The sequence below is a fragment of the Argiope bruennichi genome, chromosome 7 (assembly GCF_947563725.1).
Source record: "Argiope bruennichi chromosome 7, qqArgBrue1.1, whole genome shotgun sequence".
In the NCBI taxonomy this organism is placed as follows: Eukaryota; Metazoa; Arthropoda; class Arachnida; order Araneae; family Araneidae; genus Argiope; species Argiope bruennichi.
Window position 1 is genome coordinate 37,147,222 of NC_079157.1, and position 23,670 is coordinate 37,170,891.

The 23,670-nt window shown below is 28.9% G+C and overlaps 2 protein-coding genes across 10 annotated transcripts in view; one reads left to right on the top strand and one right to left on the bottom strand.

Annotated features, from left to right (window-relative positions):
* LOC129975867 (rab11 family-interacting protein 1-like) overlaps window positions 1–4,501 on the top strand; it is an 88,070-nt gene extending 83,569 nt beyond the window's left edge. Inside the window, exons 9-12 of the mRNA XM_056089122.1 lie at window positions 768–860; window positions 1,008–1,180; window positions 2,409–2,566; window positions 2,660–4,501. Coding sequence (XP_055945097.1) covers window positions 768–860; window positions 1,008–1,180; window positions 2,409–2,566; window positions 2,660–2,663 — 428 coding nt within the window. The 3' untranslated portion in view covers window positions 2,664–4,501. The remainder of the gene's footprint in view (window positions 1–767; window positions 861–1,007; window positions 1,181–2,408; window positions 2,567–2,659) is intronic.
* A 3,455-nt stretch (window positions 4,502–7,956) lies between these two features.
* LOC129975866 (FYN-binding protein 1-like) overlaps window positions 7,957–23,670 on the bottom strand; it is a 98,818-nt gene continuing 83,104 nt past the window's right edge. For 3 of the 9 annotated variants that reach the window (XM_056089118.1, XM_056089116.1, XM_056089119.1), the window contains exons 9-13: window positions 21,791–21,843; window positions 16,979–17,016; window positions 14,115–14,152; window positions 13,197–13,241; window positions 7,957–9,943 (exon numbers count right to left, since the gene is read on the bottom strand). In XM_056089118.1, coding sequence (XP_055945093.1) covers window positions 9,921–9,943; window positions 13,197–13,241; window positions 14,115–14,152; window positions 16,979–17,016; window positions 21,791–21,843 — 197 coding nt within the window. In that variant the 3' untranslated portion in view covers window positions 7,957–9,920. Of the gene's footprint in view, window positions 9,944–13,196; window positions 13,242–14,114; window positions 14,153–16,978; window positions 17,017–18,261; window positions 18,348–21,790; window positions 21,844–23,670 lie in introns of those variants that run through there. The other 6 variants (XR_008785053.1, XR_008785051.1, XM_056089117.1 and 3 more) reach the window with 6 other exon arrangements.

Consider the following 23,670-nt stretch of genomic DNA (forward strand, 5'->3'; position numbering starts at 1 on the left):
TTCATCTTTTTTATTTGGCATACATTATCCGATATAAATTAGGGGGCCTTTATTTCTAACATTTTAATAATTTTTAAATATTTTTTATGAAGTAATTGAGTAATTATACTGTTAAAATATTCCTTTTGTTTTTAGTCTTGTTGATCTTTATTATGAATTTTATATTTTAATTATATTTATGACTACTGTTGGTATTAATTGTTCAAATAAAGTACCAAAATGAATTCTTCATTATGTTGCTTTGCTTTTGTAAATGAACTTAATGGGTCTATTACTAACTAATGGTCACTTTCTTATAATTTAGTTCATGTTTTTACTATTAATTTATTCATTTCACATTTTTTATTAATATTTATATAACTTTTTATCAATATTTTATTAATCCCTGATAACTTATGACACATATGTGAGAATTCAGGAAATTTTTGAAACTATAATTTTGTATGGAATTATAAGTGTTGCAATATAATGTATGAAATGCAATAAAAAAGGTAATATTTCCCTCGGAGAAATATATCATTTCAAATTGCATTTGTGTAAATTAACAACAACAAAAAAAAAAAAAAAAAAAAAAAATGTTTTTGTACATCCATTATATCATTTGGATGTTACATCCAAAATTTATCATTTGTTACATAAATACATTATTTTCCTGTTTATCAATTTTTAATTGGTAAAACTTTTTTTTTTTTCAGTTTTTAATGAAAGATGTATTAACTTTATGAAAATTCACCTTTATTGATTTAATAATAAATATTTCTTTATAGAATCTCCTATAGCAAGATCTGAAACCAATTTAATTGAAGCCTTAAGATCAGAGTCCCCAGCACGGAAAGGCAGATTTGAAACTCTTCGGCACAGTAAGCATTAACAATGTTTCTTTTATGATGAGTTTGTTGCAAATTTTTGAAATTTCCCCTTTTACTGTTTAGATCTGAAAAATCACAATCTTTTTATTTTGATTATGATGAATTCGTTTGACTTAAAATTTTCCCCCTTATTGTTAGATCTGCGAAGGCACACTCTGCAACTATCAGAATCTCCTGAACTGTCCGTCTTGTCTTTATCTAACCATCAAAAGAGGAGTGTTTTTAAACCTGAATCTCCTAAAAATAATGGTTCCATTCCAGAAGGATTTCCTCCTGAAGTTATTCAACAATATGAGAAGATGAACCATAAGGTAAGTGCTAAATAGATTATAAGGATTATGATGAGTTTTGAAATAATTTTAATTAAATCTTCCAATTTATAGCTGATTAGTGGATTCAGAAAACTAAATGTATTGATATTTTTGATACTTCATTCGTCTTGTGATATCTGAAGAATAATTTCATATTAAAAATATTATTTTAAAGTACTAAATAGCTAAGATAATACCTTTTGATTAGAATTAATTTAATAAGTTTTGAGCTCATGTTATTTAGCAATTTTAATTCGAAAACCATATCATGAATTTATACTTTAAATTCTATGGAGGATAGTCATGATTAGTTAAAAAGAAAAATATATGTTTTTACATTATTTATGGCATGATTCTTTTTTCAAAATAAAATAAAATAATTAAAAAATTTGAATAAGAATTTCAGAAAAGATAAAAAATAAGAATTTTGAGAAAAAGTATTTCAAAAATAGTTAGGAAGTATGACAACATACATTTATAAGATTTTGAAAAATAATTTCATTTGTCATATTTTTTCTTGCAAATTACTTTTACACTTAAAATTATTTTTGTAATTAATAGACCTAGCCAACAGAATCTCTAGATCTAATTTCCAACTCAGTAAATAGCTATTTTATAATTTATTCTCCGTAGAATACAAACTTGGAGTGAAAAATATTAACTTTAGTGCTGTCCTCATTGTTATGTTACTATATACAAGATAGAAATACCTTCAAGCCAGAAATTTAAATTTTACAATTTTTTTTTTTTTTTTTTTTTTTTTTTGCCAAAAATAATACAGACTATTTTTAAATAAAAAACTTAGAGTCATGTTGCTACATGTATAATGATGCCAAATTGAAAATGATAAAAGATTTAAGTGCCAAAAAAAATCAAATGTCATTTTAATTAAAGTGTGAAATGTGCTGTGCTTTTTATTTTACACTATTTACCACTTTTAGTCCAATGCAACATTTTATTAAAATTGGGTTATTCAGTTTGAAGGTTCAAGAATGTTTTAATGTTTTATCATACGCAAAATTTTTGTTTCAAATGTATATATTTGTATATTAATTTTTATATATTCTTTCTTTTGACTATATGACTTCAATTTTTTTTTTTTTTTTTAATTTGCCATGGCACAAATTATTATTTTCTACCATTATTTTGAATTGATACCATTTGTAATATTTAACTTCATTCTGGTATACTGTGCCAAACTTACAACAGATGTGAATTTTTTTTTCAGGACTTGGTTCTATTAGCAATAAAACAGCAAGCTGATCTAGAAAGACAAAGAGATAAAATAAGCGATTTGGAGAACTATCTCGACAACCTTCTAGTTCGAGTAATGGAAACGACACCTCGTATTCTACAAAACCCCTACAGCAATCCTGTGTGCCAGAGGTAATAATTCAGAAATTAGAAAAACATTGTTTTTAATAGAATTTTCTATACCATAATGTGAACATTATAGTACAGTTATTATTGTTTTTTCAGATAGACGACTTAATTTGTTTTGACTCCTCTGAGACCGTCCAGATATACTTATTTTGTTTTAAAAATGAACTTGTATTTCTAATGTTATATATAACATATTGATATGTACAATAGAAGTGATATATAACATATTGCTATGTGATAGAGGTGAATAGAATTATTTATTGAAAGTAGTTGCTTAATTTGAATTTTGGAATATATTTTTTAGTTTATAGAGCCTTGGAACAATGGTGAATCTATTTTTGTAATTTAGAATATGCATTCCTGAGGTGTAAGAATATACATTTCAACACCTTTTTTTTTAGGCAAGCCACGATTGATGTGTTTTTAAAGTTTTAATGACACTCATGAAAAGCCATGAGGAATAACATTGTTCCAGTTTTTAGGATAACTGCACTTTTTTAATGTTGGAAAAGTTGTTACAATTACTGATTTTAAATTTAAAATAATTCATATATCTTATGCAGTGATTTATTTTCTCAGATATATTAAACAACAATATGAAGTGATATCAAAAAGCTTTGAGACTAGTTCTGTGACACCAACAGATGAAAGAACGAATGTGTACTCGGAGTCTCAGAGCGCATCAACATTCATTAGTTAGTATATCGAGACATATCATTCTGTGTGCATTAACAGTTATTCAACTAATGTTTTTGATGTCATATGCATTACCATTTTTTTGCCAAAAAAATGTAATCTTGCCTACAGTTCATCATAAAGACATTGCACATGGTGTTGTATTCAACAGCAATATTGCCATGAATCGTGCAAAGTATTGTTATTGTACTTGCAATTAAAAAAAACATGCTGGAAGACAATGAAAAGTTGAATTGTAGAAGCTACATTCTACACTTTGAAAAACGGACTTTCAGCAGAACACATTCCAAAAGTGGAAGAATATTGGTATGTTTGCACACATACATAAAATTGTTTTTTGATTACAGAACTAGTCTCAGATGATTCTGACACTTCATATATTCAATTTGCTGCTTGTTTTTAATTGTTGTTCTAATTGTTTAAATTTCATTTGTATATTTTACTGTGTTGTTTCCTGTTCCTCATTCATCAATATTGTACTAAATTTATGCATAGTATCAAAATTTGTGTTTTTAACTTTTATTTTTCCTAGTCCATTATGGCAATTTATATTTGTATAAATATCTTTCATACAATCCTGGTGTGACATAATTTTCACAGTCTAATGTACATAAATGTTTTGCTCTTTATTGCAGAAATTTTGTTGTCAACATCCAGCTGTTTTATGTTAAAATAACAATGGATGTTTTTTCTAGTTTAAAAGTATTACAGTCATTAATTCTTATCTATTTCAGAGTATATTTATTACATCTTTTTTAATAGTATATATATATTTATAAATCGTTAATGCTGTTATAAATTTTTCTCTTGAACTGAAACAAAACTTAGTGTTTGATAAGAAGCGTTCTATATTTTGTTACAAATATTTATGAAAATTTTCACTCAAAGTAAAATAAATTTTATTGTTCTGATCTCATGGAATGCTCATTCAGATTCTGTTACATGAATCTCTTTATATAGATCTATTGTTATTGTAAAATAATTCCGTCAGTTTAGAAAAAGGGAATAATATTAGTTGTACAAATGTTAGAGACATGATTAGAATCTGTAATTGTAACAGAAATCTGTTGCAAATCTCAAAATATTTTTAAAAAATATCATATGCATTTTTTAGTATTTATTTTCTAAGTTACTCGATTTGATAAATAGTTTTTTTTATGTTATTAATAGTAAAAACTATATATTGGTATTTAATAGCAACTCATGCATTATAGCCATTGGAATTCTCTAAACTCATCTATATTTAATGATGTCTTTCAGTTTAACTTTTGCATTTTCTAATTAATTTTGAATAATTTAATAATTAGTAAAAGAAAATTATCTTTTTATCTTGATATAGGTAAGTTATAATAAATAAGTAATTTTTGCTTAAAAATAAAGCTTAAAGGTTTTTAGATATTTTCCTATCATTCTGTAGTCTCATTTATAAAGATTTAGTCAACTGCAGCTGTACAATAAACAAAATTATGAAGTTTTAAAATAAATACACATATTTGAATGTTACTTTTAGCATTTATTTACAAAAAAAAATTAGTAGTAAATATTTTAAAATTAATGTTTGATTATCAATAATTACATTTTTAAATTTCAGATGCATGAAAAAAAAAAATTTTTTTTTTTTTTTTTCCTTTTAGAAGAAAAAAATTTTCTTTTCCCATTTTTTTCTTCTTTGCTGCATTTCCTTTGAATGCTATTAGATTATTGATCTGCTCAGATATCACTTGCAAAATTAAATAAAGTAGTGATTATATTTTTGCAAGAACATGAATATTTTTTTATGTTTCACAGTGTTATTCACCAACTGCCCTTATTGGTATTTAGATTCTTTTTTTAATTTTGAGTTAAAAAATGTTATATTTTTAAACTTCTAATACACAGGACCATATTTTTTCCAAGCCTTGATGGGCCATAAAAAAACTCAAGCTTAAAGAATAAAATAAATTTATAACCAACAGTTATGTACATATTGGTTTACTTTTCGCCATACTCACCATGAAGATTCGAACATTTGTCACATCGGTGGACTAAGTATCCGATCCTCTCTGTTTGATAAACGTTGCCTTAACGTAACTTTGAAGGCCTCATTAGTCAAGAAATTCTTTGAATTTTTCTTATAAAGGAAGAATATGTTACCTAAATATTCACTCTCGGAGTTACTCTGGCAATTTATTACCCGAGATTTTTCGAAACAAAAGAAGAACTTGATCAATGTATTTCGAACAAAATACTCTGTTGTGACAGTTTTGCACCTCTGCTTTTCTTCACAGAGAATGCGACTTAGAGACGAATGATCTTAGTCACTTTCCTGAATGGAAGAACTAGCTAAGAGGCTAATTTAAGAATTTCAAACTAATGAGAGGAGAATCAAAGGCCCATCTTATGTTATTGTCAATGAAAATTTTTTGAAGAGGGCGGATCGATTGTCCATAGATATAACAAATGTCCCGATTTTCATGGCGATTACGTCGAAAAGATAGTAAATGAATTTTGATCTCTTCTCTTTTTTTTTATAGTCCACTGGAGCTGGAAGAAACACGGCCCTTGTTTTTATGAACTCATTACTATTAATATTATAATTGCAAAAAATGAATTGTTCTATGCTTGGATTATACACAAGTATATGTGGTTGCTTTTTTTTTATATTAGGAGCTTAATAGTTTGTAAATAAAATCTTCACAGAATTCTTTTCTATACATAAATCTTTTAATATAACATTCTCCTATCATAAACTCTTCCTCTACATTGAGCATGAATGTATTTTCAAAGTAAACTTAACAGAAATATGATAGTTTCTATTTAAAGAATATGGAATTTTTTAGAATTGTGAACTCTGCTACCATACAAATATTACTATGTTTGTACAATTCTCTCATAAACATATAATTGAGCATAGTTTTTTAATGAAAAATACTGAATCTCTGAAAGTATATTTCTAAAAATACTTTTATATGAAGACTGACTTGTTTATTCCACAGTTTTGAAATGTGTACTTTTTTATGTAAATAAATTGAATGAAATGAGTGTGTATAAGAAAATCTGTGAAGTCTAATGAATAATTTTGCTTGCATTTTTTTTTTTTTGTACATGTATTATCTGTTATTGTTTTCACAGAATCCCATTTTTATCCTTTTTTTTGTGCGTGTTATGTTCTTACTTCAAATGTAGGAATATTTAATAAAACCAGATTTTTGAATGCAGTAAAATATTATTTAACTAATGTCATTTTGCTAAAAGTTTCTTTTATTTTACTGTTAAAAGAAATTTAGCAAATATTGCATATTAAAAAATTGTGTTATTTCATATAAATAAGGATGAACTTTTTTTCTGCATATAAAAATTAGTTTTCAGAACTGAATAATATTCTTGCCCTTGGATCAAAACTGTTTTTATGACTTTTCATAATAAATGTATTTCATTAAAAAGATTAAATAATGATATATATTGAAAGTATGCCGTTTAATTATGGTTCAGTAGTTCTTTGAATCAAATGACTCGATTGTTTTATAAGTTGATAACAAGGGCTGGTTTGCAATTTTTTGTTCTTACTATTTTGTACATTACTTAGCAAATTTTCTTTTTGAAATGTTGATTCAATGTCTGATTGTCAGTAGATCCTGACAATTTATTCCTAGTGTTTAAGATCTTACCAGTTTTTGGTATTTTATTTGAATAATAATAATAAAATATTTTTAGAATACATGTTTTATTTTCATGCAAATATAAATTTGATCACTTGAAAGTGGAACAGCACACATGATGACACTTAAATCAGACTAGACAAGATGCAAGATGATATAATATTTTCGTAATATAATTCATTTTAAACTATTTTTTTATAAAAAAAAGTATATAAAATATACAATATATTTACAAAATGCATAGTATAAATCTACACATATTTTAAATAGGTTTACACAAAGCTTGAAGGCTATCGAAAATATAAAATTTTCCAAAATAGTTTTCAATATACAATATTTAAATAAACCATTCTAGGGCAGCCAGCTTAGCAAAATTCATATAATTATTTTTCGGGGCTAAAAGGTAGGTGATGTAAGTTTAATTTGAATAAATGGATGTTATAGGCATGTAAATTTTAATTTACATGACTAAGCAATACTTCTCAGGCTTAAAATATTTGGAGAAGTTGCTACTGCAATTTTAATACATTAAAAATATTTTAACATTAAAGTCCCATTTTAAATCTTTACAATAAATGAAGTACTAATAAAATTTTATAAATATATACAAGGTGTCCACTCGAATTGTGATCCCAGAAAAAATTAGTAAACATTACACACATAATTTTAATTAAAAATACTTTACATGATGTAGTGAAAAATATGTTGCTTCCATCAATAAATATATTGAATATAAATGAAGTTTGAATTTTATAGTTGTAATAAACCGAAGACTATCTTGAGGAAACAGTCAACTGATTGGTTCATCTTCCAAAGGAATGCCATTAAAATGGTCTATAATACTGATATGAAGCTTCTTAACTCTATCAGTTTCAATAGAATTCTTCCCTCCCCCCCTATTTTTGCTTAAAATATTAATGTCTAAAAAAAATCATAAATATGAATTATATGACTGGAGTACTATATAATGATTTAGATTTTATAATTTTTTCAGTCATAGTTTTATTGAGTTTATATATATATATATATATATATATATATATATATATATATATATATATATATATATATATATATATAATTCTTTTAGACGTAAGAGAAATTTTTTCCAATAGAAAATATATACTTATCTAATGGTTTAGAAATTGACCACTGAATCGTGTTTAGAGTGGACACCCTGTATATTGTTTTCATTGCAAAAAATGCGATTTGTGATGTCTCATTCAAACAAATCCATTCACGGTCACACCTCATTGTATCTTTTAAAGTTGCTCTTTTAGAAGTGTTATTCTTTCATATGTGAAGAATACAGAAAATATTTAATAGAATCATCAAAAAATTCAACTTCAAGATGCTGAAAATTCTCTACATTTTAAATCTCTCCCAATTAGAAAAAGACGTTTTTGAAATTGCATTAATTCTACTGAACCCATTATGAAGCAAATCCCTTCTTGTGCATATTAACATTATAATCACAAGTAAGCTTATGCCCATTTTATAGTCATCTGAATGATACTCATCAGATCAGGTACTCAACAGAGACTTTTGGTAGGATTGTAATATTCAACAAAGGCCACAATTCATCTCCTCCTGCAAGAAGTACGTTCCATCATCAAAGTGAAGGCAGTAACTTACTTCTCATGAACAAACTTGTGATATGCTTCCTTCAGGACATAGTGGCTTGGAGGTAAGATCTTGGTTACATGATGTGAGGATTCCCGATCCCACCGAAACTGCCAAGTAATCGAATCTGATAAGTCCCTTGGGGTTAAAGGTCCTTCTGCTAGTGTGGTGGAAAAGTTTGGTTGTCGACTCGGGTGTTATCCTTGTTATCTGACCATGGTTCAAAATTAGATCTACTCCAAAAACGGCTTTTGCCATGTAAAGAGGTAGTGTACTTCGAAATAGGTCGTAAATCTAATTAAACCAAACCCCTCATGGGGGGGGGCGTAACATAAAGGTAAATGAAATTTCCATATGGACCGGAAATTGAAATTGTTTATATGACCAAATATTGGACGCAACCTATCAAAGAGATATAGATAAGTAAAATGGTGATTAAATTTTCTTCACTGAAACTGAACACAAAGTGCGTCATACTATGAATGAAGACGAAAAAGGTGAAGGGAGAAAAATTCCAACAGGTAAATAGATCTCATTTATCCCCCATTTGCTAATAAGGAAAGTGCCGTCAAACAGGTTTTCATTTTTGCAATAAATAAACTATAATAATTACAAAGTTCTGAACAATAAATTATATAAATCTTGTATATATTGTACAAATATAACAGCTATTTAGTTTAACATTGAATAACTAAAGTTAACAATGTATATAAAATAAATATGTATAGTTCAATAATGTCTATAGTTTTCATGAAAATAAGTAGAGAGAAAGGAAACATATCCAAAATATCTTGATACAATTTTTTTTGTCTATTAAATTATCATAAATAATATTGAAAATGTATCTTAAGAAAGATAACAATATTATAAAACTGTGCAAATTTAAGTGAACAGTAGCATTTCTATTGATAGATATTAATTTTCAGTCATATATACATATTTTTTTAAATGTATTATCTTTAAAATATTTTATTTCTTTTATATAAAAATAGAAGTTATAACATTTTATAAGCAAAAAGATACCTGTACAATTATTTGAAATGTACCCTTCAGTTCAATAAAAAGTACTGAAATTATCTTAAGCATTTTGAAAGATAATCATTCAATTCAGTGGATATGAATGACAAAGTAAAATAACTGTACAAGTAGCATAACGGGTTAAAACAACATTTTGAATGAATCTGTTCTAAAATATTCATTATTTCCAATTTTTAATATTGTTTTTCTTCTTCTTTTTTTCTTTGCAAACTGTTTTTTCTATATTTACTCTAAGTATTCTTTGGTTTCGTTCTGGATTTTACAACAAAATCACATAAAAGAGTTGTGTAACTTCTTCATAAAACTTTCAGTTTTTCCCATGAGTATTCTTATGAGATTCTTGTTGACATTTTTCTTCACTCCTAGTATGTGACTTCATATATACCTGTACAAAAGTAAAGTAAAGTAAAGTTATAGGATAAATATTGGTATACACAACACAATATATACAATTACAAATATTTACATATAAGATATACAGTTTATACATGTTGTGTGTTATTTTTTATAGTTGTGTATGTTACTTTAATTTATATATTTGCATATGTTAAATATTTTTAATTGTATATGTTATATTTAAACATATAACATAAACAATTAAAAAGTTTTTCAAAAATTCTAAAGAATAAATATTTTGCTTTTATAACATTATAACTATATATAGAAATTTCATTTTCTGGTATATGACGAATTTCCATGCTTCAGGCATCACTTAATCCGGAAAACACATTACTTAGAATTAATGTTTACCTGTAAACTTGCTAACTCAAAAACCTTTTAAGATGAAATTTAATTTGTGACTTTTTTATCAAATTTCCTGGTTTCTAACGAACATCGAAGGAAATCCATTCTCAGGAACCGGATACAAAAGACACACGATAACTACACAATGTAAAAAGCTAGATGGATAAAATTTGGTACACAGATTTAGCATCTAAAGAGTAGATCCATCAAGGAGCTGACTGTCTGTCGGTCTGTATTTTCAAAGCATGTAAGCGCGATAACTCAAAAATGCAAGGATAAATTAAAATGAAATTTGTTAAGTGATATTGTTATTAAAATTATAATTCTGTGTCAAATTTTGGTTGCAATTAGTCAAAAAAAAATCAAAATAAATATTCCATTTTCTTTAATCTACTACAAAGCACAAGGAGTTAATGTTGAGACACCGAATAAAAGTCTGAGCATACATAGAATTTACAACCTTGTCCAAAGTGCATAATTTTAAGCAGAAGTAAAGAGGGGGGGGGGAGGATAATGCGAGTAAGATTCAAGGGTGACACTTTCGCTCATTTCTTTCAACAGTAATTCTATATTTTTTTTACAGACAGATTTTCGAATACCTTTAAACAATATATATTTGTAATTTGATAATATCCAAAACTATATAATCCATTTAACAGTCAGTATTTTTGTAATAGTTTGGATACCGAAATGTGTTATTGTTCCGCGTCGCAATGTTCTAGCTGTAAGCTTTATAATATGATAAAACTGTAAATAGCAGCAACTCGATGGATTTACATGCGTAGGCAGCGATTCTTGAGCATACAGCTGCCGACTCGCCAATGATTCCTGCTTTCCTTAAACAAAATCTAGTCAAGTTTAGTTTAGTTATATTAACGTCCCATTTTAAAGCAACACTAGAGCTAATTTGGGACGGACCTCGTCATTTTGAGCCGCGGTCAGATAACGAGGACAACACCTGAGCTGGCGCCCCCGTCTCCACACCAGCGGGAGGACGTTTTAAGACCCGCTTATACAACAGTTCTTCGGTAGAATCGGGTCTCGAACCTGAAACCTTCCGGTTCCGAAGCCGAGATCTTACCATCAGGCCACTGCGGCTCTGTAATCTAGTCAAGATACAGACTGCTATGGCAGCCAACCGGAGTGGTCTCCCCAAACTTTCTCACATACTCTCCAATAAAGACGTTATCCCAGAGAACGCCTTGCATGGTATTGGTGTACAGGAGTTACGAAATATTAACCTTTGGTTTGATTTTTAGCAGTTTTACTGAATGTCGTGCGATCTTCGGTGTTGGCTTTCAGTGATTGATCCCTCACATGCGACGACAAAAAAAATTGACACAGAATTACACTTGTAATTAAAAAAATCCCAAACCAAATGAGACATTTTTAAGTCATTGCGTTTTGGAATGATCAATTTTATATATTTCTGAAAATACAGACCGATAAACGATCAATGTATTGTTAAATCTGAATCAAAATTTGATTGGTGTATGCCTTATAGAAGTTAAATCTGTACACAGAATCTTATCTATTCAATTGTCTTTGTTTTATACTTATCGTGTTAACGTATAGTTGGACAACCAGACAAACAAATCTCCTCGGAACAGATTTTGCTCAACATTGGATAGAAATTTACATATTAAATATAAAGACCTAAACAAAATTTCATCTGTCTAGCTCAGAGCGTTTTTGAGTTATCTTTAACACAGACAGAGATAATGCTGAAAATGTGTTTTTTCTAATTCTGAGAGGTAAGAAACGTGGAGATTTGTCAAACTCTCGAGTTCGAATTTTTTGACGGTTACAAAACGTTCTCTATATTTCGTGTATGATAAATTAAAAATATATAGAACAGCAGTTTTATTGATTTAAGTTTTTGAATTATCCATTAAAAACAAACTTTCATTCAAGTTGGAGGAACGACAACGGAAAAAACTGAAACATCAGTTTTTCCCGTTTTAAATAAATAAATATTAATCTGAGAGGAATAAATTATATAGGAAAGTTCTAAGAACTAAAATAACTAATGCAGTGAGCCGCCGAACATGAAGACAACTTAAATGTAAGGGTAAATCTGAAAACTATTCTTAATTATTTTAAATTACAATTTGAACGAAAGTTTTGGAATTCCATTTAGGTACGTGAAGAAGGGGGTACGTATAGAAGGGGATACCTGATAAAAAATGTAACTATACATGTAATGATATTTTAAACTCTTCATTTAATCTAAGTTAATTTCCAAAGCTTTATCTTAATTTGGCCCATAGTAATTTCACTCTTATTTCCTGATCCAATTCCACTTTCTGTACTTAATTAACTCAAGAGAAGCTTTATAAAATTGCTGAATCGGCTAAAAGCCTAAACGTTCCCACACTCCGAGTGAAGGGACAAAATACCGCTGACTTGATAAATTCTTCTAAAAGATCCCTGTGTTTCCCTTGCTTTTTGATTGACATGCGATGGAAATCTCTATTAAAACATTACAATATATAAGACAGGGATAATTTGTTTCTCCCCCTTTTTACGCCACTTCTTGCCTAATCTGTTGCTGTGAGCTGACATTGCTTTGTTTGCGCCTCTTGTAAATAAATTACGCCTTCCCGAAATGGATTACAGCGAACTTAAAAATTCAAAGTCTCTTCACTGTTTGTCGCACTTGCATTCTGCTTCATACAAAATTAATAACCGCATAATAATTGAGACTGCAGCAGTTGCATTACTCCATCTTCTCTTTTGGATAATAGATGTCGATGCCTGATTAGGTACGCATCCCATAATGCATTGCGATTGTAAATGATGAGATGATATGCTGTTCTATTAAGGTACGCGCGTGCATGTGTTATTTTATCTATTCGTGTTTTGTGTGAAATGTGATCATTAAAGAAATGTACCGAAAACATACGTCCTCTTGCTTCCACTGCAAGGATCATAAGGATCTTCATTCGACCAAAAAACAAAAATTCAAAATTAATTGTTATCACTTTTGTTTTGAAAATTGATTATTAATAAAATATGAAATAGTGGAACAATATGTTTAGAATAGGACTTTTTTTTCTTTTTTTTTCGATCCATCAATACGGATGAGGGAAAAAAAAAAAGGTACTTATAGACATTTTTCGATGTTAATCTTTTTCGAAGAAGTTTAATTTTTCGAAATGATCACTTTTGGGTGGGCAACCTAATAAAAAAATAAAATGGCTGTCATGTATTTTTTTTCTATACTTTGATATTTTTCATGACAGTTCCATTGGCCTACGATCACCAGATACAAAGACAATAATTTTTATTTATGCAGGCATGCTAAATTAACGACCAATGAAAATAACACCGAATCTAATGAGAATATGTTGGACAAACTGAAGTGCATAGTAAAATGACAAATCATTGGTATTATTTGTCGATTTTGGTGCTGTATTCTTTTCATTATTAGTGGTAGTAATTTTGAATAATTTTTATAAAAAGCGGAAACATTTCATCTTTTCCTACCTTTCTTACTAAATTGTAGTTCAAACTTCCTATACGTGTCAACTCCTACATACCTTTGCATGCACTTTCCAACAAAATATTGCTTATTTTAATTCCCCTCCCCTTTTTTTTGTTTTGCTTTTTTTTGTAGATATTTTTAACACAGCCTGCATTTTATAATAAATTGCTGCTAAATGTCCACTTCGTAATTAGATTTTTTTTTTAAAAATCGTGTTCTTATTATCGTGTTATTAATTTTTACTCACAAAAATTATGAGGTTTATAAGCATTCTATTAAAAAAAATCTTTAAAAGTACACTAAAAAAAAAACATTCTAAACTCACCTTCTTCTTCAGATCTTGCTTCACTGTACAACTCCTCGCTGAAACAAATAATTGAAACAAAGTTATTAAGGTACATTAAAATTCTATTTTATAATTTGGAAAATAAATTGGTTTTGCAACTTAATAGAAAGTTGGGATAATATAAGTTAATTGGCCAAAAAAGAATGCTCCACAATCCATAGTTATAAAGCCTAACAAGAGAGTATACATGATTAAAATGTACTGAAACATCGTGGTATAGGACAATTATAAAAATTGCTTAAGTAATCGAAATTTTTATGCATTTAATAAGCATAATATTGTGATCAAATGTTTTAAAAATGTATAATAATATTTTTTTTTAAATTTCCAAGGTAAATAATAATAATAATGCGATTAAAAAGAAGCATTAAAATGGAATGCACCTCAAACACAATTCAGTTATAACTCGATACAAAAAGGATTCAATAAAAGAATTATTTTGTTATTTTTCACCTTCTTAGTGTGTTATTGCGCGAGTTCATCATCCGCTCCGAAATGTCATATGATTAATGTGATCGACAAAATGACATAATAAACACGAATTCAATTGAGCCTAAAGTCAGCTGATGCACAAATCAGTTGCTAATTTTGAACACAGTATTTTTTCCCCCTCAATCGCACTCATGACCGGCTGGAAAGTCAAAAATACTAGGCCACTCTGCAAAGTCACGTGATTAGTGGGGGATAATAAATACTATGGAACACAGTGAATCTTTGGTGATGCCGAGAAGAAGCACGAATCACCTGCTTATTTCATACATAAGTTTTTCTATAATCACAGCTCAGTTGGCAAGAAAAACCAAAAGTACTGTGTATTTCAAAATGCAAAGACTAGCATTTTTCTACACTTTCGCTTCGCTAAGGGGTGTAATGCAAAAAAAAAAAAACCCAGCGGATATAACTTTTCCTTATCTGAATCCACCCTGATGTAAAATATAAACATCTTCTTCCAACTTCCGCCCCATGCCTTTATTGACGAAATAAATTCCTCCTGGCGCATGCGCAGAAGCTCGGAGGGTTTCAGAATCCGAGAATGAACAGTACAGAATGGACAGATGGTTTAATATGAAACCTGTTCTGCTATTCATTTAAATTCACAAAGAACAAGCAACCGTGTTTCTGGAAATATTCAGAGAGAAAATAAATTGAAATACACGCAACTAAACACAGTGACAGATTTCTACAAGTCAGATATATTTAAAAAAAATGCTATTAGCTAAATTGCCAACTTGTAAAATACACAAATTTTATGAATTATTAATATAAACACAATCCATAATTAACATATTATACATTTCATTGTGTTCACTTAGTTTATAATTGTACTTATAAACAACAAGCAAAAGTATTTAAGTGTGGATGCATCACAATCATGAATCATAATAAATAAATGAACACATGTACAATTTCACAAGCACGCTAAAAAATGTAACCAAAAATGCAATATCCAATATGCTCACAGGTAAAAATAAATTGAAACATGAAATTATATTGACCAGATTATTGAAAGAGAGGCCTCATAATGTTCATTTCCCACAACTGCAAAAAATCTTAATCTACCACTGATTAAACGACATCTAACATAATAAATTATTTATCGAAGCACTGCTCTGTTCAATGCATACTGTTGACGAACACAGACAAAGTTTATTTTCTTCTATAAATGTTTGATGTGGTTGTCAATCATTAACATGAAAATATCCCATCCGCAAATAAGTTCTGGTCTTATGCTTATAAGCATGTTCAAGCCGATCTTAACAAGTGCAAGTAAAGCCGCTTTTCTGGTATTCTTGCATGGCTGTGACGGATTGAGTTTGAACCTGGAACTTCAGCTTATCGAACAGAAACTTCTAGAACAATCTATTCGCCAATTTAACCATTTAACTGTTTCATTTTCTTTACTATCTAATAAGATGACGCCTTCTATTTTGGAAATATTTTCTTATTTTAATTCAAATGGAAATCCAGTGAATACTTGACTTATCTATGTATTCAAAGTAATTTTAATATTGAATTATAATCGCTATGAATGGTTTATTTTTTGCTTACAACTATCAAAATTCGATTAATCGATGCACGTATGGCATATGGGATAAACAGTTAAGCGGTTAAGATACAATTATACAAATCGGTCATTGAGTCTTGCATTAATATTTTACATATACTTTGCTTCTGAAATTATTCAATTAATTTGTGCTTGCCTTATATTTCTGTTCGTATCAGATAGATATAAAACGTAAAAGAAACTGCACAAAAAAAAAAAAATGGGGCGGTTAAAGGCATTAATCGCATGTCATAGACAGATATAGTCAAATTTTAATTACGAAAAAAAAAAAACATTAGCGAACGATCTTTTTTTTTTATCGTTAGCATGTGTTTAACATGTAAGTACCAAAATGGCCATACTTTATTAAGTAGGGAGCAAGTGGATAACTTAAGTGATTAAACTATGTAACTAAAGTGATAAAAGAAAGAAAATGGATTTATTATGAAAATAATAATTTTATATGAAATTGAAATAAAAAAAAAGTGACACATTTTAGTAACACTTTGTGTACATTGTTGCAAATTTTAAAAAATCAATTGCAAAGAATGCCTTTGTTTGGCAATAAGCCAGGAAAGGGCTCTTTACCAAGCGACGGTGTCATTTGCAATAAATCGTACTTTACAATCTATCTTTTACACATAAGTTGACAATATAGTATACACTAATATTGTATTTCACAAAATTTATGTAGAAATTCAGTACGCAAAATTGCAATTTGCACATTTAATAAATTGCGGTGGTTTTATTTTTCACAGTACAATAAATAAATAATTCGTAAAGGGAAAAAAATGTTTACCTTGCACTAATCACAGAATATCTTCTTATTGTCATCACCTGGAAAATAAATATTGATAGTTGGATTATATGTCGTATTCAGCTACATAACGAAAGATTTAATTTTTATGTATAAAAAATGACATTTATAATGAAATTATTAAGGGTAACATAGATTAGTATATTATTATTTTATAGAGTAGGTTATTCACAAGAAAAAAAATCTATATATTCAAGATTTGATTGCATAGCACTTATAAAATGTGGTATGTGCAATTTTTAAATTTCATAAAATGTTAGTTTTTTTTTTTTTTTTAAGGAAATGGATTCAAAATTATAATTGAGGGTATCTCCACAGTTATTACTGAAGATATTAATCACTATATAAATTTTTAAAAATGTCTAATCTGGACATATTTTAATTCTTTGAACTGTGTTTGAAAATGAAGAAGATAAAGTACTGCACTAAATTATGAAATGGATATTCTTGTCTGTATATCAGAAATAGTGATTAAAATGTTAAGGTTTGATATACTAAAAATATTCATCAATAAATTACTATCAAAACTAAACAATTAATAAATTAAAAGAATTATAATTTTCTTGAAGCCATAATGCTCTGTTAAGTATGTTATACACTTTACAATGGATTAAAGAAAATATATGCATTGATTAATCAAGATATATTGTGCATACTAATGTCTAATGCAATTTAAGCTGAAGTTTCTGAGCAATATGATAAATGTGTTATACAAGCAAAAGTTAGGCATAACTGTAGCTAATACAGCAATAAGCACATGCACACATAGGACTAAATAGATAATGTAATGTAACTACATTAGTTTCGTTAAAGCCAGGCAACTTTACATCATTCCGCATGCATCTCAAACTAAGTAAAAAAAATGTACTGCGCACATATGATTAAATGAACACTACAATATAACTACATTAATTTCAATACAATCAGGCAACTTCACATCATTCTACCATGCATTTACGTATAGAAAGAATGTATGACATACATATGACTAAATGAATGCTAAAATATAACTAGACTGGTTTAAATAAATAAAGCCAGGCAACTTCACGTCATTCTACCATGCATTTCAAAACGGATCGAAGGAATTTTCGCAAATTATATTCAGCTACATGCATCATTCATTCCTATTCAAATTATATGATTATAAATTCAAGATGGTTTTCTTCACAGTTGAAGAAAATGCTGATGAAGTCACTGCCAAGGCAAGAGTAAGAAAAGCTGTTTGTTCGGACTCATCAAATTCTTTCAAGATAATGGTAACTTGCCTCACACAAGCAGTGATTTTAGACAACCAATTTACGTTCTTCTCTAGGGGAGTTGTACATGTAGCTTCTTCGAATGCTGCGACTGCCTGATACCACCATGGTGAGTAAAGAAATTAGTCAGTTAGTACTCTTTCTACTGTGAGTATTATTAGTTATACACACAAAATGATGTTAGGGCAGTGAACAAAAATCTGATACAATTCTTATTATTACAGCTCATAAACTGATTCACACAATACTATTATTATTTTTATTATTACATAGGGCGTTCATTCTAATCGTGGCTCAATGGTTAATTTCTAAATCATTAGAGATAAACTCAGGGGCGACCATCTAGGTGATAAGTCAACCATCTAACTCTCCGACCCGCCACGAAGGCACACGGATTTAAACCATAAAACTGAATGACCGGACCGCTGCAACAGCAACATTGGCGGGAACTGTGGTTGAGTCCTAAGGGCCGTCACCGGCCACAGTACAACCCTCCCCGAAGGAAGTACGTCCCGTCATCGATGGGAGGAGTCAGATCCCCCACCTATTAGTGTACCCTCCAGGGTGGCGAGATCCAACCACCATGCCGAAAGCATCTCATCCTCATTTCGAGGTGCCCCTCGGGGGGGGGGGTTCCATCTAGGCGATAAGGAGGGCGTAAAGCCCCCGACTATCAAAGGCTACACTCTTAATTTTCGGACAATTAAATGCATAGTTTTCTGGTCGGCCTATAACACAACTTTCAGTAATGTATAAAAAGTGAAATAATGTTATTTTTAGAGGAACATTATTTCATTCCGTACACTTCACTGAGCATTGCCCCCGAGGACCTTCAAAGATGGCCAGTCAAACTGACCATTCAGTCCTGCTGATTTATGTCGATAATTATTGACATTTTTTGACACTTTCATCACGTGCTTCTGAATGACTATACTATTACTCCACGAAGGGGATGGAGAATGGTTTCGAGAGAAATATTGCAAAAAAATATGGGGACGTGCCGAATGATAATTTCTTGGCCTCTAACATCCCGCTTCCCAACCCCTTGTCAGATTTGGCTCAAAATTTTATAAGTATCTGTACAATGGATACTTAATCTGTATACCAAATTTTATCTATCTAGCTCTCTCCGCTTTGTAATTATCATGTTAATTTACATTCAGACAGACGGACTTCCTCTGAACAGATTCTACACAAAATTTGATGGAAATCTGCAAATTTGATGTAAAAATCATATATAATTCAGCAACGGATAGTACAAGCCTCCGCGTTTTTGCGCATGCGTTAGGATAGGTTTAATCCGTCAAAATGGGGGTGAAAGGAAGGATCAAAGGAGGAGATGTTTACATTTACTAGTATCTAATAGAGGAAATCCAAGGTCAAATGGAATACCGGAAATGCATTCATCGTTCCGCGTCTCACCCCTCAATGAGATGGAGTCGTCGAAATGTGGTCGTCTCAGAATCCGTTGACGAACTATACCAAATTTCAACTGTCTAGCTTAAAGCATTTTTGAATTATCTTTGCTACAGACAGACAGATGGACATTTTCCAAATTTCTAATGCAGGGAGGGTTTTACTATCCGTTGTTGAACTATAAACTATATATCTCTAGTACGAATATTCTGACGAATACTATACTTTCTCTATATTACGTATATAAGAAAGTAAAAAAAAAAAAAAAAAAGTTTCATTCTTCTACAAATAAAATTGATCGAATTATGAAGTTTTGCATTTGGTTATTTCAAACCAATCAAAGCTCTTATTGAGCAGGAGCAACTTATTAATGATTGGCCTATCGTCATCCGGGGTGGGGGAATTGAATTCAGGTGAAATAGTGACATTCAAAGATGCATATCTCATCCAATTCTAACCACAAATGTATGGCATTTTTTTTATTTATTTATTTTGCATTTAAAATGTAAATTTTTTTACGAATATTTTATTAAATAATGGGATTGTAGATATAAAAATTTTTAATCTCGCAATTTTTCAGAAGTGCATTTATTGACTCTAAAGACATAAATAATATTTTTTTACATCTTTTAAAGCATTTTTCCGATTTGCAGTGTATATATCTGTCTCTAACGGTTTAAAGTCAAGATTAGAATGGACACCCTTTAAAATATAATATAAACATTTGATATATATAATTAATAAATTCCAAAATATCTAGAAGAATTTGAAATATCTAATTAAATTAATAGTTTTTATTATATTATAACTGTATTGATACATATGAATGAAATAAATGTAATTTTTTTTTAATTAAAAAGATTTTTTATAACAAAACCTAACCTAAATTGTAACATAAGTATTATTGCCCTTTACGTGGTCGCTTTTCAGAAAAAAGTCCCACAGAAATAACATAAATTCTTTAAATCTAAATCTGAATGTAATAAATATTTCAGGGAAGAGAGGAAGAGTCTCAAAAGAGAAATCAATTTTTAAAAAATATAGCAGAAAGGAAAAATTATTAATTGAAGTAATTGGAATCCAAAAAGTTCCTTAAGGAACCCAAATAGTCACTTCTAGAAAGAGTAAAAAAAATCATGAGCTATTATAATTAATTATTAAAATAAAAATTATGGCAATTAAAAATAATCATAGTAAAATTTACTATTTCAAATATCTTACTATATAAAAATAATATTTTTGTGTATGTAATTTATCAGAGGAAAACATTTCTGATTTATTTATCTATTATTTTTCTTTAATCAAAGTACTGCAATAAATTTTTCTAAATAATTAATATAATAAGCAATTAATAACTAATTATTAAATAAGCAATAAGTTATTTCTAATATCTAAATGATATGAGATAATTTTTATTATTAGATCTTTGCAAAAGTCTTTGCCATTTTTCAGTTAAGTAAAAAATATATTTCTGTTGATCCATTATTCATTTTTCATTTGAAATACATTTAATTGAAATATTCAACTTTCTGCAATTATTTCACCAATATATGGATTCCACGATAGAGATGCTCTAGGTTTTATTTTTTAAAGCGACTCTTTTATCTTGCAAAACTTTCATTTATTCATGTATCTTAACTATGTATGTCATGAAACTACTTTATTCATTAAAGCAAATGGTGGCTCGAAGGAGCAAGATCTGGTAAATAGGATGGGTAAATAAATACCTACAAATACTTTTCATGTTTTCATGAAAAAATGTTGAAGGATTAAAAGATTCATTGTAAAATTAACAATGGATTAGTGTTACGATGCTAAAAAACAACTGCATGTCATTGTTTGACATATTCTCACATTCACTCTATGTTGCTTTAAGTGCATGAAAAAATAAAATGCAAAAGAACCATATTAAAAACCAATTTAACTGCTTTTATAAATTGTGAACCAATAAAATATTAAGAAATGGCAAAGACTTTTACAACGATGCAAATCAAACATAAATGCTTTATAGTCATTTTTTAATCACAATCCTCTAATTTTATATGAGTATAACTAGTTTACAGGCACACTCACAACACATACACACAAAAACTCAATAGCAAGCAAATTTCGAAAAGCTTACAGATTTTACGGATTGTGGGTCTACCTCAATGTTTGTCAGTTCCACGTAGCCAACTAAAGAAAGAAGAAAAAAAGTAAAATAAATACATTTAAAAACTAACACAATAAATTTAAATCAGATCAATTTATAAAAAAAAATCAATTTTAATTCTTTACCTTAAGCATAATAAAATTACACACTACATAAGTCTTTTGAAACACTGGGAATCAAAATCGATAAACACATAATTTGCGTTAATTTGTAAGCTAGGCAGCATTTTCATAAACACTGAAAGCAAATAATTTGAATAACAGCTTTCTAGTTTATTACAACTAAACTGTTAACTAAGCAGCATTTAGATAAACACTGAAAGTGAATTATTTGAATTACAGCTCTCTGGTATATTACAGCTAACCGTAAGCTAGGCAGCATTTTGATAAACACTGAAGGTGAAAAATTAGAATTACAGCTGTCTAGTATATAACTGTTAAACCGTAAGCTAGGTCACATTTTGATAAACACTGAAGGTGAAAAATTTGAAATACAGTTCTCTAACATATTACGGCTAAACTGTAAGCTAGACAGAATTTTGATAAACATTGAAAGCAAATAATTTGAATAACAGCTTTCTAGTTTATTACAATTAAACTGTAAGCTAGGCAGCATTTCGATAAACACTTAAATTGAATAATTTGAATTACAGCTCTCTAAGATATTACGGCTAAACTGTAAGTTAGGCAACATTTTGATAAACACTGAAGGTGAAAAATTAGAATTACAGCTGTCTAGTATATAACTGTTAAACCGTAAGCTAGGTCGCATTTTGATAAACACTGAAGACGAAAAATTTGAAATACATCTCTCTAACATATTACGGCTAAACTGTAAACTAGGCAGAATTTTGATATAAATACTGAAAGTGAATAATTGAATTGCAGCTAGCTGTTATAAGGCAGCTAACTATAAGATTGGTATAATTTTAATATACAGAGAAAATCAACACTTGAAGTACTGTTTGTATTGTAGAGCAAAGCTACTATAATTCTTCGGATTCGCTTTGGTTATTTAAGAAAAAATGTTTCCCATTTTAATAAGATATTTAGCTTTCAGCAAAAATCGAGAATGGATTAGCTCTGTTAAACAACGCCTGAAATTATATTTTCATGTATATATTAAAGAAAAGCAGAAATTATAATGCAGCTACTTGCCTTCATATAACACTCAATCTAAGGAATAAAATGAAAGAAAAGCTTTCAAAATTATCAAATATAATTAGGAAACAAAAATGGCATATATAAAAAGTAAAAATATCTAATTTGGGCTCGTTATATATTTTTTAATAATTTAAAATCCAAGCAAAATGTTAAGATGTGGCAAAGCAGTACACTGATGATTTTTGAAAAGTCTTAGATTGCCTGATAGACATGAAACATCGATGCACAAACCCGGCATATTAGTTCTCCTTTAGACTTTTTCATATAGTTAGAAAATGCAGAATCTTCTTTTTAGTTCTCCTATAAAAGTTAAAATTCTCATTCTCACCCCTAACCTTCGCATCATAAAGGTAACGGTGAGAAAAAAGCAAACCCTCCATAGTAAGCCCACAAGAAATTCCTGACTTCTGCGTATTGTAACTTAGTATATAGCATTTTGCATTTTGTATTAGAATGAAAATAGATTGAAAATATAAATTTTTATGCAAGTGGTTTTTTTTTTGTGTGTGTGTGCGTTTTTGAATTAAATTGTGTTTATGCAGTGGAGAGAATATGTGTAAATTTCTTTTTTCCAAGATTTGATAGAAACTGCAAAATTTTCTCAAGAAAATTCTCGAGCAGTACAATGTTCAGATTTCAACGAGTAGTTAATTATTAACAACAGTCTTAGATGCAATGTTGGGGGGG